Source organism: Poecilia reticulata, linkage group LG9 (genome assembly GCF_000633615.1).
Source record: "Poecilia reticulata strain Guanapo linkage group LG9, Guppy_female_1.0+MT, whole genome shotgun sequence".
Classification (NCBI taxonomy): domain Eukaryota; kingdom Metazoa; phylum Chordata; class Actinopteri; order Cyprinodontiformes; family Poeciliidae; genus Poecilia; species Poecilia reticulata.
The window spans coordinates 19,884,706-19,898,460 of record NC_024339.1 but is presented as its reverse complement, the minus strand read 5'-3'; the positions used below and the strand labels follow the sequence as shown (position 1 = coordinate 19,898,460).

At 38.1% G+C, this 13,755-nt stretch overlaps 1 protein-coding gene across 10 annotated transcripts in view; it reads left to right on the top strand.

The window, feature by feature from the left end:
• frmd3 (FERM domain containing 3) overlaps positions 1-13,755 on the top strand; it is a 53,363-nt gene that overhangs the window by 19,328 nt on the left and 20,280 nt on the right. For 8 of the 10 annotated variants that reach the window (XM_017306791.1, XM_017306792.1, XM_008418442.2 and 5 more), the window contains exons 2-7: positions 1,647-1,751; positions 3,241-3,283; positions 8,035-8,116; positions 9,864-9,961; positions 11,807-11,930; positions 12,967-13,054. In XM_017306791.1, the coding sequence (XP_017162280.1) occupies positions 1,647-1,751; positions 3,241-3,283; positions 8,035-8,116; positions 9,864-9,961; positions 11,807-11,930; positions 12,967-13,054 (540 nt within the window). The remainder of the gene's footprint in view (positions 1-1,646; positions 1,752-3,240; positions 3,284-8,034; positions 8,117-9,863; positions 9,962-11,806; positions 11,931-12,966; positions 13,055-13,755) is intronic. The other 2 variants (XM_017306790.1, XM_008418446.2) reach the window with 1 other exon arrangement.

The following is a 13,755-nucleotide window of genomic DNA, read 5'->3' as shown; positions in this document are numbered from 1 at the left end:
CACCAGGAAGGTTAGTGATCTTTTCCCTTACAGACTTTTGGCCTTCCCCTCCTACCTACAACCCTCTAACCTGTTTCTCTGTCCTCAGAGGTTCCTGTTCCTTGCTCGTGGTTCCCCGTCCCTATACCTGGTCCTCAAAAGACCTTATTGATTTTTACTTTGTGTCTGACTGAAATTTCGGGTCCTCAGGTCTGAACATTACATTTACTTACTTCAGAAAGGTAAACTCATATTGATTAATTACACACGCAGTAACATATTTCAAGCCTTTTGTGAAATTGCTTGTAATTTTTCTGATTATTTCTGTTTCGGTATTTCTGTTTAAAAATATTTTAAACAGAAATACCGAGCCTCAGAAAAAATTGGTAATTCTATTCACTCAGTGTTTGGTCGTCTTTTTGTATGAATTACTGCATCAGTGCAGTGTAGCATGGAGGCTGCAGCAATTCTTGTTCTTAGCAGGCCTTTTCCTATCACACGTTTTCCTTCCACTCAACTTTTTGTGGCCTAGCCTCCTTGTCGAGAATGTCAATGACAGTTTTCATGTCACGTCAGCACTGAGAGATTTTTTAAAAGCTCAGGAAATCTTTGCAGGTGTTTAAGTTTATTAGCTAATTAGAGTGTGACGCCTTGAGTTTCCTGTATGTAACCTCTTCACAATATTCTAATTTTCTGTGACACTGCACTGTTTTTTTTTTTTTAATCTGTAATCCATTATCACCAAAATCAGAAGAAATAAAGGTTTGCAATGCTTCCTAAAATATGTGTAATTAATCTATTTCACTTTCTATAAGGAGAGACATAAAATTGAACATTTTTGCCAAATTCTAACCGTTGGATATAATCAGAATGAATTGTTTAACAGAGCACGAGTGCAGCTGAATAAAACTACAACATATTTAGCAACTGGTTGACTGTGGGGTAGCTCGACATTGTTGTTGGCCAGCAGTTTTACTTATTCTGTTTCCATCATGGGGCCAAAGACCCAGCTGCAGCTGTGGCTCTGTTTGTGTGTGATGATGAGAAAGGGGTTAGTGAAACACACCAAGGGCAAATGCAGGGTTTTAATGGATCAATGAGTCTTGCATAACTGAGCACAGAATATACTGGCCCTGGGTGGCGTGATGAGAAGCTGTGACGCATGTGAAATGATGAGACTTCAGCCTAATAAATATTTACAGCTTTATCATTTCCTATAATTTATCATAATCAAAGGTTATAACAAGAATGAAGTGCATCTGTGTGAAAATATAAGGTGGCTGTATGAGCACAGAAACATTTAAGTGTGTAGATGTAGAGGTGATTAATATTGATGGACTATTGATTGCTTTGAGCCGGCTCTGTGTTTATGAACCACAGCGGCTGAGTCAACACTATAACTACAGTAACTACATCAGCACCAAGAGGCTAAAAAGTTGCAGACACAGTTCTTTAAGTTAGTGGCTTATACTCCAGTAAAATAATGTGTGCAGCACAGGAATATGGTCCAACTAAGAGTCATTGTCTTTAAAATGTGTGCTGGAACAACTACCAGCTGCAGCTGTTTGTGTGGTTTGTTGTTTTTTGCAGATGTTACACCAAAGTAGTGGTTGATGTAAAGCTGCACAAGACACTAGACACTTCTTTTGCATTTTGTTGCTTTACAGAAAGAGACCAAAGGCCAGTTCCTGTTGGACCATGTTTGTAATCACTACAACCTGCTGGAGAAGGACTACTTTGGCATACGATACGTAGATCCTGAGAAGCAAAGGGTAACTATGAAACTCAAAAACACAAAATGGACTGTTTTCATCTTTCTTTCACGTCATTCAGTCAATTTCAGTGACAAGTGGTGGCGGGTAAAGGATAAAGCCATATTTGTTTCCTTAAATATAAAGAAACAACACAGTAAGCGACCAATTTATGCATCTTCAAATGCTTGTAAATTGTATTTGGTAGAGTTGCTCCCTGCTAAATACTAAATGTTGATACTTAAATGAGAAACTGATCTTATCTACCTTCACAAAAGTCTGAAAATCAGTCACTGTCTCCTTTTGTCCAGGCGTGAGGGCCGGACAGACAGACCCGCCCACCGGGTCTCGTTTCCACGGTAAAACAATAGTCACCCTGCTGTTGCCAACTTAGCAACTTTCTGTGTAGCATCCACTGTTTGCTTAAAATAATATATTCAAGCAAATCAAAATAAGTGGAAACACCCCAAACTAAAACCAGTTAAACAACTCTGCTTAGTGTTTTTTTCAGCAGACCTCGCAGGACTCTCTCCAGGAGCAACTGGTGACGTTTTGCCTCTATTAACAAAATGAAATCGTCAGCAGAAGAACAATCGCAAACAGAATCACACTCACTGAGAGAAAGTAGTTGCACTGAGTCAGCGCTGCCAGAATTGCTCTGCTAGATATTACTCAGACAGCAGTGGGTGCATTACGTTACAGGCTCAAGTGACAAATAATCAAGATCAGTCTCAATATTTCAAGTAGCCTACGCACACAGACGAGACCAGATGCTTCCTTCAGCTACACTAAATTCACTGAAAAACACACCAACACACAGCAAGTATTGTTGGAAAACAATACTGCAGACAGCTCAGTAAAGCAAACATGCACAACAAAGAAGTTTTTAGGTTTTGTATTCCAAGGGAGGATGACTCAAAAGTACTTTAAAAACCACACAGAAGTCGAATAAACTATCACTAATCAGATATGTTCTGTTCTGCATGTCAGTTCAATAAATGTTTCCTCTCCGTGTGACAAAAAAGATCTTTCGTTTCTGTTCTTTTATAAAGTATTGTCTTGCTTTGTTTTAAGATTTTTGGACAGTAAAAAGGCATTATTTCAAATGAGAACTTTCTCCAACAGTTTTGAGATGTGGAGCTGAAATTTGTTTTCTTTCCTTAAATGTTTTTCTTTGAATCTTCAAGAATCCAACCGCTCTGATTTCCACACTCACTTTTTAAAATTAGGTGTGATGAAATCGTTACTCCTATACGAGCATTTAATAAAAACTCTGCAGGAAAACAAAACAAGATAATTTAATTGAATTTTGTTACAGATTCCATCAGAAAACTCTAGATGTGAAGAGGTCACTAAAACACAGATGTCATGTTGCACAAGAGGAAAAAGAATAAAAATATCTGCACAAATGTGACGTTCTCTTTATTTGCCTTGCTCTTTCAAGAGGTCTGTCGTTTTTAAGTTTTCTTCATTTTGACTTTCATTCATTTCCTATTTTCCTCTCTTTCAGCACTGGCTGGAGCCCAACAAGCCTGTGGTGAAGCAAATGAAGTGTAAGTATCCCTTCTGCTCACCTTGTTGCATGAGGGTCTCTGGAAAAGCAACAGCAAGTGTACTACAGTGCCCTCCATAATGACCGGCAGCCTTGGCAAAAAGCATTAAACAAGTTAATGTTTAAATGCAACAGCAGCATCAGAAACTGACAGAACGTTAACCTTTGGAGGGAGATTTCTTACCTCCTGTATCATCTCATTGCATGTGAAACTAAGATGAAATGGGTGACGTCTCTTAGAGTGAGCATTTATTTATTTTCGGTCCTTTTGTATCATCATTCGTCATGCAGGTTTCTTCCCTGGAATTTCACTTCTTTGCCAGACTCAGGTTATAGCCTAAGACAAATGGAAAAAATAATATCCTCAGAAAACTCTTGAGTTGTAAGTTTTTGGACAGTAGGTGTAACGTTAAATAGATTCTTCCATGCTGCAAGGTTTGTGTGCAGGGCGGCTGAAACTATAAAAACTTGTTGGACTTTGGCCGTGTGTTCAATCAAAGATGTTGCAGCGACTTTGACCCTGAAATATAGCTGCTGCTGGCTGAGTAACGCATCTCCAATAAGTCACGATGAGCCCCATTTTTTTAATATTAATTTCAAAACTTAGAACAATGAATTCAAACACATCACTTATGATCAAGATTGAAAAGTTATGTGAAATGACAAAAAAAGAAAAAAAGATTTAGAATAAAGTTTGCGAAACCTACCTGTTGGGTACGCCAATATCAGAAAAATAGCGCTCTAACACACCCCTATGCATCAGCTGAGGCGTAGTACAATCTGGACACATGTACCACCATGACAAAGAAACAAAAACATAAACATTCAAGCTTGTTTGTCACAGTTCCAGTTCTTTTAAAGTTTTAATTTATTGCTCTGACTGTTTTTTGACAACCAGAGCAAGTGAAGAGGCAAGTTTGAGCCAGTTTCTACTTTTCTGCAGCCATGTCCTGACTAGTAGGATCAACACAGAGATGCCTTATTTAAATGTCATGTTCTCTTGTCTTTCCAATGTTGAAGACAGGCTAGAAGAAACAGACATCCATAGATAAAAGGATTTGGTGGATTGCCAATTCAGATTCACACTTTGATTAATTTTAGAAAATGAAGTACAAACATAAACAACTTTTAATATTTCCGCTACATGTTGCATACTCATGTTACTCTAATAGAAATTAAACTTGTCCCAAGACTCCCACAGCTTTCCCAGTAAATGGGGGAAGGTACTGTGTGTTTTTTGTGCCTGAATGTATTTGTTTGTACTTTGCCTGTGTCTTCAGAGGTTCATCTAAACATAAGCAGGTTAAATCTGAAGCAAGCCGGCAGCACCACAGTGACCCGCTGTCATAAGTTCAGGCACAAACAGGGTGAAAGAAGTTTTTTTTCCAGCCGACCATAAGGAGGGAAACGAGACGCAGCAACGGAGGACGTTTTGCTCAGAGGCACATAGATAAGGAGGGCTGTTTTCTGTGGAAGTCTGCATAAATATTTAAAAGCTTCTGGAAAAACGAGGAGAGGTTGCTTTTACTCTAATAAATTAGCCACATTTATGGCTGCTAACGACAGCCTTGCAGATTGTGATTGCATCCCAGCAGCTGTGGGTTTTTCCAGTAGCATTTCTTTGTTTTGGACTGGTGGGAGTTTGCCAGCAGCTTTCTGAGTCTCGCTCAGAGTTTGACGCTTTAAAAGCTGCTTTACTTATGAGATCAAATTCATTGTTTCTAGCCGGCACACGGTGGCATTATAATTTAAATTGTCTGTCATATTTGTTATGTTTTGTTCAGAATAAACAAGATCTTGATGTCTGAATGAAGACATCTGCAGATACCTGAAGGTTAACTTGGCTGCTTTTCCATCACCTGTTAAGTCATCAGTGAGTCAAGTTTTGGACACATTAGTTGCAGAAAGACAGACTTCAGACTTAAAGGTCTTGTGAACAATATTTATCTGACTGCTTTTTCCGTTTTATGATTCCCGATATTCTCTAAGCATCATGTTTATTTTTGAAGTTTTTTAATACTAAAATTGCTATGCCTTTAAGCTATTTCTGAAAGCCCAGGATGATGATGATGATGATGATGATGCCATGGCTTTGAAAGCTGTTGAGAGCTCAGGACTAAGGTCCTAATTTTCCCAGACATGTCCTGTGGTCTTATGAAGCTAAAATTAAATTGTCTGGCCAATAATGCTCGTTGTTACATTTGGATAAAAAAGGGAGACGCTTGCATGCCTGAAAACACCACCTCAGTTGTGAAGCACGGTTGTGGCAGCATGATGCTTTGTGGGTGTTTTGCTCCAGAAGGAACTCTGCGAAATAGTAATGGCATTGTGAAGTGAAATGAAGGTAGCATAAAAAAAGGTTAAAAATGGTGGCCCAAATGCACTACAACCCTCAGTATATCAAATTATTTACAAAGTGGCTGAAGAACAACAAAGTAAATGTTTGATAGGGCCTCACAAAGCCTCAGTGCGCCAGAATTTTCTAATAACCTACTTAAGCTCCTAATTCTGGCACATATAATTAATCTTGGTAACCCTAACTGACCGATAAACACTTCCAGGAAATAGTTTTTGTGCCCTTACAGAATATTTAAAGACACATAAAATAGTCGGTTTCACAAATATAGCCAGTTTGTGTCAGTTTACACCAGAAAAGATGCTTTCATTTGATCAGCTTCTGGAGGTTTTTACAGTAGGTAAAGGATTTATTCACATCTGCTCACAATAAGTTAGCAAACGAGCCTTTAAACAAGTATTTCCTTGTAGTTTTTGTTGTGGTGTTTGAAACCTGATATGTGACATTCAGGCAGTTTACTTCAAGCTTTGTGTTTTCTACCAGCGATTGGAAGCAGATACCGTCTATTGAATCTGTACTTATTGAGAAACCGTTTCAAATTTCACTGCAGCAAGCTGTGGGATATATTTAATTTTGGTGAAACTAAAATGACATCAAGGGATAAAAATGCGCCTTTGCTTGATGAAAAATTTAAACAAAATCCACTTTGGGGGTTTTGAGATCTTCCTTACAAACTCCCAGGTTTAATGTTTCTTGGCTTCCATGCTTTTCATATATCTTTTTTTGTGTTCTCTCATAATTTTCCCTTTAGTCTGGATGTTCTCTTCATTTTTTCCTTTTCTTCCTTCCTATATCCTCATTTCGCTATCTGAAGTTCACCCACTCTTCTAATGACTGCACTGTTCTTTCTGTCCATAAATTAATAAAAGAACTATTAGCTGCACATTCTCCCTCTGTGAAAATGGGAGACTATGGATATCACTGCAAACTGAGATGGGATGTTGGAAGAGTAATAAAGCCAATATATTCCAGGGTTAATTCAGACTGACTGAGCGACACTGATTGATAATGTAGCTAAAGAGGGAAGTCACATCACTGAATTGAATAGTAGAAATTGGCGAGTTTGAGATAAAAAAAAAAAAAGCTGACAGAGACTGAAAGAAGGAGAAAGAAAAGAAAGAAGAGGATGGAGGAAGAGCGTTGAAAAGATTTGATTTGAAATGACACATCAGCTCTGCATGCAGCAGGATTTTTCTCCCTAAATTGGGTTTCAGTGGCTTGTGTTTTCAGGACTCTTTGTGGTTCTCGGCTTACGCACGTCGGTAGACGTCACATTCACCCGGCGTTTGTTTGTACCGACGGCCTTTCTCAGAAATGTTTTCAGAGACACTGTTGCCATCCCATAAGCCTGAGCAAATACTCAGCTCAAGTTCTTTGGGAGCTGGTGGGAGGATTGCATCTTTCACATTGCTCAGCATGTATTATGTAGATGTGGGCTGTTTTTTCCCCTTTCTTTCATGGCTAGATAATACCATAGGGGCTCCTGCTCTTAAAGTCAGGCTGGAGGGGGCACACTGTGAAGATTACTGGTTAGAGGATATTCATTTCGTCCTCGGTAACTCTCCCTTTCGAACATTTAATGTTGGAATTTTGTATCTGTTTGTGCCCCGTATAAAAGTAGGCTTCAGATTCATCAGAATCAAATGTTATGAATCTCACAGAGAGACACCTGTTTTGGATTTCACGGAAAACCAGGACACCTTGCTTTAAGACTGCCGTATGCACTTACTGTCAGAATCAAATTACTGTTTTCTGGGACACACTTTAATTTTTTTCTTTTTTGTTCTCAATTTTTTTTTCTGCTTTTGTTCTTATTTGTCATTGCTCTAAACTTTGTCTACACTCATTTACCCTAACATAAGGTTTGGTCCGAGATCAAATAAAATGTAAGAATTGGTGAATTTTAAGATGAGTGACACACGTTTAAGTCCATGATGGACTTCAACAGAGGAAAGCAAACAGTGCTTATCTCTTGGACGTTATTCAGAAAATTATGTTCCAGATATATCACATGCAGTTATAGGAAAACGTACTTATCAGATTATCAAACAAATTACCAGAAGATAACCAGAGTAAATTCGAAAAGCAGTTATAAAAAATTTCATTTATTGTGGAAATAAACTATCTAAACCAGTCTAGCCCTTTGTGAAACTACACCCCCCCCCCTTCTTCTATAGCTGTGAATTAGCCACATTATTTTGGTACAGTTTCAGTTCACACATCCTGACTACTGATCGACCTGCAGTAGATAGTTTACTGTTCAACAGTAAGGAGTAAGGTGAACGATGTCTACATAATGTGTTGAACTTGGTGAGCTGAGTTAGAGAAACAAATAAAACTTTTCAATAATATCCAAATGTAATAAAAATGATTGTGTTTGTGTCTCTTGTCCTCAGCAGCTCTGCAGCCATTCACAATGTGCTTCCGGGTCAAGTTCTACCCCAACGAGCCAATGAAAATTAAGGAGGAGCTCACCAGGTAAAAACTAACACAGATTAATATCCATCCATCCATTTTCTATACACCCTCGTCCCTTAGTGGGGTCGGGAGGGTTGCTGGTGCCTATCTCCAGCTAACGTTCCGGGCGAGAGGCAGGGTTCATCCTGGACAGGTCACAGATTAATGTCATTTATAGAAATTAATTATTTCTATGCAAGGGATAGTTTTTTGCTTTTTATATTTAATATGAGCAGATACAATTTTTGGGGAAGGGGGAGCAACAGCTTTCCAGTATGTTTAGCAACCCATTGACAGAATATACATATTTTAATTGTCCAAAAGTTGGTAAATTCAGGTGTACCAGCAGGAAAGTGAAAGGCAAATTGCATGCATATTAACACAAATGTTAAAAATGTAAAACTTAAATAGAAATAAGAGACAAATTTAAAAAGCTTTTTTGTGAAAAAACTGAAGCAATGTTGTGTTTGCAAGAGAAACCTGTAAACATAGCCATGTGCCAGTAGCACCATGTAGCAACAATATGCACAGAGAGAAACTATGAGGAGGTGGTTCACGTCAGGAGCTCATGTGAGATCTCAAAAGGTGAGAAGCAATGTAAAAAAAGATGTCTCTTTAAATCAAACAAATAAATGTTTTCAGTTAAAAAGAACTACAAACATGCAAACATCTGAGATCACATAAAAAAAAGAAATTGCCAGGAAAAACATGTGATATGATCTTCTCACTGCACCGGTGTAGATTCTCAGCCATCTAGGACACGATATCCAAAGTGCTTAAATTAATTAACATATTATATTATTCAAAAAATAAAGAAAAGAAGTCCAGATCCCTTCTGAGCACCTTGAAGCTTCTCACCAGTGAAAAGTGGTTAGAAGAGATGATGGCTCAGGAAGTTGTTTTCACTGCCAGCTCCGGTTTTTAGAGGTTTCGCATCTGCTGAGCATCATTCTTTCATCAGAAAGATTATATTTAGTACAGGGCTTTAATATTTTCCCAATCACAGATTTCTTTTACTTATGTTTTTTTTTTTTTCATACATTATATAGCAACCCAACAAGGACACAAATACCACTAACTTAAAGCATTGATGACAGTGACAAAAAATAAGTTATATTGTAAATAAATAAATAAAAACAATAAAAATAAAAAATGAACTATTTGTTGCTCTGAGCACCACATATTGAAAAGATCTGCAGATTGACACACAAAGTCAGAAAGTGTAATAAGAAATTTAATCTCATCATTACATTTAGGCTTATACCTCCATGCAGCTGCAGCCTATAAATAAAACTGTTTAGAGATTGCATCAGTCTTTTTTCTCTCCATTCAATCTGTGATGCTTTCCTTCTGCCACTTTTCACCATCCAAGCTGAATCGGTTTGATCTCGTGGATATCGTCTCACTGGTTCATGTGATCTCTCATGCAAACTCATCTGCATCCATAGCATAGCAACAAGTGTCTCCGGTTCCAGAATGGCTGTCATTCCTTTTGTCTCTGTGGTAAAACCAGACAAATCAGCATGTTAGCAGCACGGATACGTCTGCGGTGAAGCTGTTTCTATAGTAACCACAGCACCGCTCTGCGGTGTAGTCGCTGTCGCTGTGGCAGGGCTCCTGTTTAAATAATTCTTTAAAAAAAAAAAATTGTTGAATGTGGATGGATTCAAAACAGACATAACTGCACATTTTAAGAATATTTTTTTCGTGCAAATCAAAGTATTTTCCTCTGTTTATTGTCGCTGTGTGGTTGTTTGCATTCTGCCAGGTATCTCCTGTACCTCCAGCTGAAGAGAGACATCTACCACGGCCGCCTCCTGTGTCCCTTTGCTGAGGCGGCGTACCTGGGAGCCTGCATCGTACAAGGTGAGGAGGACCAGAGCCACATGGAAACTGTGTGTGATCTTTCAGTCTCTGACTCATTTCATGGATGAAATTCATCTTGGATTTCAGTAGCATGTACTTAATCAGAAAGATTTAGAGAAAATCTTTCATTTTAAGGTGGGGAAGGAAAATTTCCTGCAATAAAATCACAAAATTTTGTGGGTATTCTGTTGTTAAAAACAAACCTTTTGCCGTTGTTACAGCTCTTCTTATTCCACAACTCTTGCCTCACATTCTGGCACCGGCGGTTTTCTTGAAAACGATAATTCCCTAATTTGTGTAATTTACTACATACCCGCTGCTGCTAGAATAATTGTTTGTTTTTAAGGCTTTTTACTCATCCTTACCAGGGGGAAATGTGTCCAGCTCTGCATGGTGTTTCAGCTCAATCATTGCACAGAGAAAACCTTACATCTTGAAAATCAAATCCTTCCAAATGACCAAAAGTGAAAATGTGGCGATACTGTACATAAAACAGAATGTCCCTTAAGCTATTTGCTGCTTAAATAAATGGCCTAAATGATGGACTGTCTGAAATAAACACAAACAGGATTTTTCATTGTGGAACCAGTTAGTTCTTGCCCATTAACCAGCTGTAGCTAAAGTTATTAGACTTATCTTATAATCCCTCATTTTAAAACACCAAGCGATCTCTGTAAACCTCTGGGAATAAGGATTAAAAATGTTTTTTTCCCTTCTCTCAATTAACAGTAACAGATAAACGTCATATCACAGCCACTTTGATATGGATTATGAAGCTCTGCCATATAAATGGAGCCTCCTGGCTGATCCACTCGGCTCTGAGCTGCGCTAACATCGTCTCATTGGCTCGTGTCCTCAGAGAGCAAAGTGCGACTCGCTCAGTTATCTCAGCCCACAGCGTGTCTGCGGCGTATCATTGGCTGCTCCGACTAAAGAGGACACGTCCCCATCCCACTTTGTCAAGGTGTTGATTAGGGAGCAGTTTGAGGATTATTGTTAAATTAAACTCTGGGCAAGTTTTTCATTTAACCTTTGTTATGGTTATTAATTAAGAATGGATCCAGAAGTAAGTGAGGGTGAGAGGGATTTGCTCTGAACCCAATAAGCAATTTTCCCTCTGCTGCACATTGACTGTCAAATACAGCAAAGTAAAATGTTGGTCATTTTTATTCTAGCTGCAAGTTTATTGACAAAAATAGTTACTCGTCTCTTTTGGGCATTATTTAGTGTTTTTTTTTTTTTTTTTTATTGGACATCTCTCTCTGTCAAATACTAATAAAGGTGGTAATCCTAACTGACCTAAGATAAGACAAAGTTCTGTCTTATTTAACAGTGAGGAAAAAACAAAGGTGTGTGTGTCTTTCTGTTCAGTGTATGCAAACATCTGGTTTCAACTTTACATCAAGCAAAACATATTGTCTCAATTACACAACCTTGTGGAACTCCATGGCCTGTTCCGGTGCAAGAAGCACATTTATTGTTGACATAAATAAACTGGAATATGCCAGATAAACGTCATTAAAATCAGCCTAGGTTTGTTTCTTAAATCTGTACCATGTATCCAGCGATCTGCTTTGTCAAACACTCAAGGACTGAGACATAAAGGGACAAAGATCCACTGAGTTTTATTCAGTCCTGCATCTTTAATGTGATTGGCTCTGATTTCTGCCTCAAACTTCTTCTATAAATAGTTTCTTTAGAAAAAACAAAAGGAAGATTCAACAAAAAGGCTGTAAGACTTGAGAAGCTTATGTGACTTGCCTCCATATTTTCCTCTAAGATGATCTATTTTACAAAAACAATGCTGCCAGATGTCAGAAATATAATTGTTTTTTGTTCTTGCAGCTGAGCTGGGAGATTATGACCCAGAGGAGCATCCATCAGACTACATCAGAGACTTCAAGCTGTTCCCTAAACAGTCCCTCAAACTGGAGAGGAAGATTATGGAAATACACAAAAATGAGCTCAGGTAACAAAAGAAGATGAAGAGAGAGTCGCTTGTTACCTGGACCGAGACCCGTGTTTTCAGCCTGATGCTTGTGAAGCCAGATGTTCACTGCTGTGAACAGGGTGTAACGCTCACTGTCAACTAAAGAGTGTCTTATTCTTTTTGTGACACTGCATTTTAGATGGTAAAATTAAGTTAATAATAGAGACAAACTGATATGATTAAAATATTATTTAGAAAATAGTCTTTCAGACTAGATTTCAAGAAAAATACTAACAAGTAATAATTTAATATTTCTAGTCATGCCACACTGTATTAAGTTTGGATAGTGAATGCCTTCCTATAACAAGATCATTTTTTATAGTTATATAAACCCTCTCCACTGGGGTGGTTGTTTATCATGCCTGCGTTAAATTTGCTTTTGTCCGTCACACTTTATTCCAGAACATCAAAGGCAAATCCTTAATTTCCCTCTTGTCTGCCCTGGCGGATTCGACTGACGGGATTAACAGCATGTAGATTAACACTGAGCAATAGAGGCTTCAGGTGATTTCCACAGTCAAAACCGTTCAAAGAGAAGTCACAGTTTTACACTGAGAGTGAGAGTTCCCTCACCGTTAATTAATAATAAATAATTAATAATTAATAACAAACATCTGTGTGTTTTTGCAGCTCTTCCACAGTGACATTGTGGTTGTTCGTTTTAAAAGACGGGTCGTATCTGTGTCCTCAGTGAAGCGCCTGGTAGAGTCAATGATTGGCTGTAACCTTGGAAAAGTTCGGGCTCCATGTCAGCTAATGTAACATTTGTAGCAGCATGGCCGCGATGTTTGTTGATATAAACAATCCGCAGTCCACATAACACACCGATTTGGCGTTTGGTGGGCATTATTCATTTTGAGTTCACGAACCAAAATATAAATTGTATCAATTGCTGAGCAGAGTCAAAATCATTGTTGAAATTATTGGGCAAATGGCACATTAGGTGACACACTGTGTCTGTGATAAAATGGGGATGATGTTGGTTGTGCGTCCTGTGCATCTTCGTCTCCCTTAGGGGCCAGTGTGCAGCCTTGGCGGAGTTAAATATGCTTCAAAGAGCCCACAACCTGGAAACGTATGGAGTCGACCCCCATCCATGCAAGGTGATTAATCTAGATTGTGAAACTTTACCTTATTGCTAAAATTCATCTGCTCAAGGTGTTTCAAGTCTATTTTTATGAGAATGTTTTCCCTATGATAAAAAGTAATGTTATATGAATTGTGTTAATTGTACATGTTTCCATTTGTTCCTCACTGTGTTTTCTGTAAATTCAGTCATACTTGTGGGTTTGTATCAGGTATAAAAAAGAAAAAAAGTTGAATATGTTTGACATATAAAGAAAGTAGTTTAAAAATAGTTTTTAAATTAATTTTTATTAAAAAAGTATAAATGAGGAAACTAGTTAATTCTACTTTTCTACCATTTCCACAGTAATTCACTACTAATGGATATTTTACCATTATGACCTTTACAGTTAAGCAGATAAAAGGCCGGACACAAACCCAGCTTTGTTGTCTCAGTCTTTCGAGGATGAGACAGAAATTAAATTAATGAGAAAAGGCTTCAAAGGCCAGATTACTTCCTGGATTTTAATTTCCCTCTGGGGATATCATTGCAGCAAACGAAAACAGAAACATTCCAGGAATCAATAATCTTATTGATCAATCTAAACAAATCCTCGATGTAGTAAGTCAGCCGTCTTTGCTCTCTTTCTGTAACACGTACTGCTGAATTTGTAGTTTACAGCCTGAAAACACATCTCATAAAGTTTCTTAAATATATAATTGTACTTCTTTTGGGAGC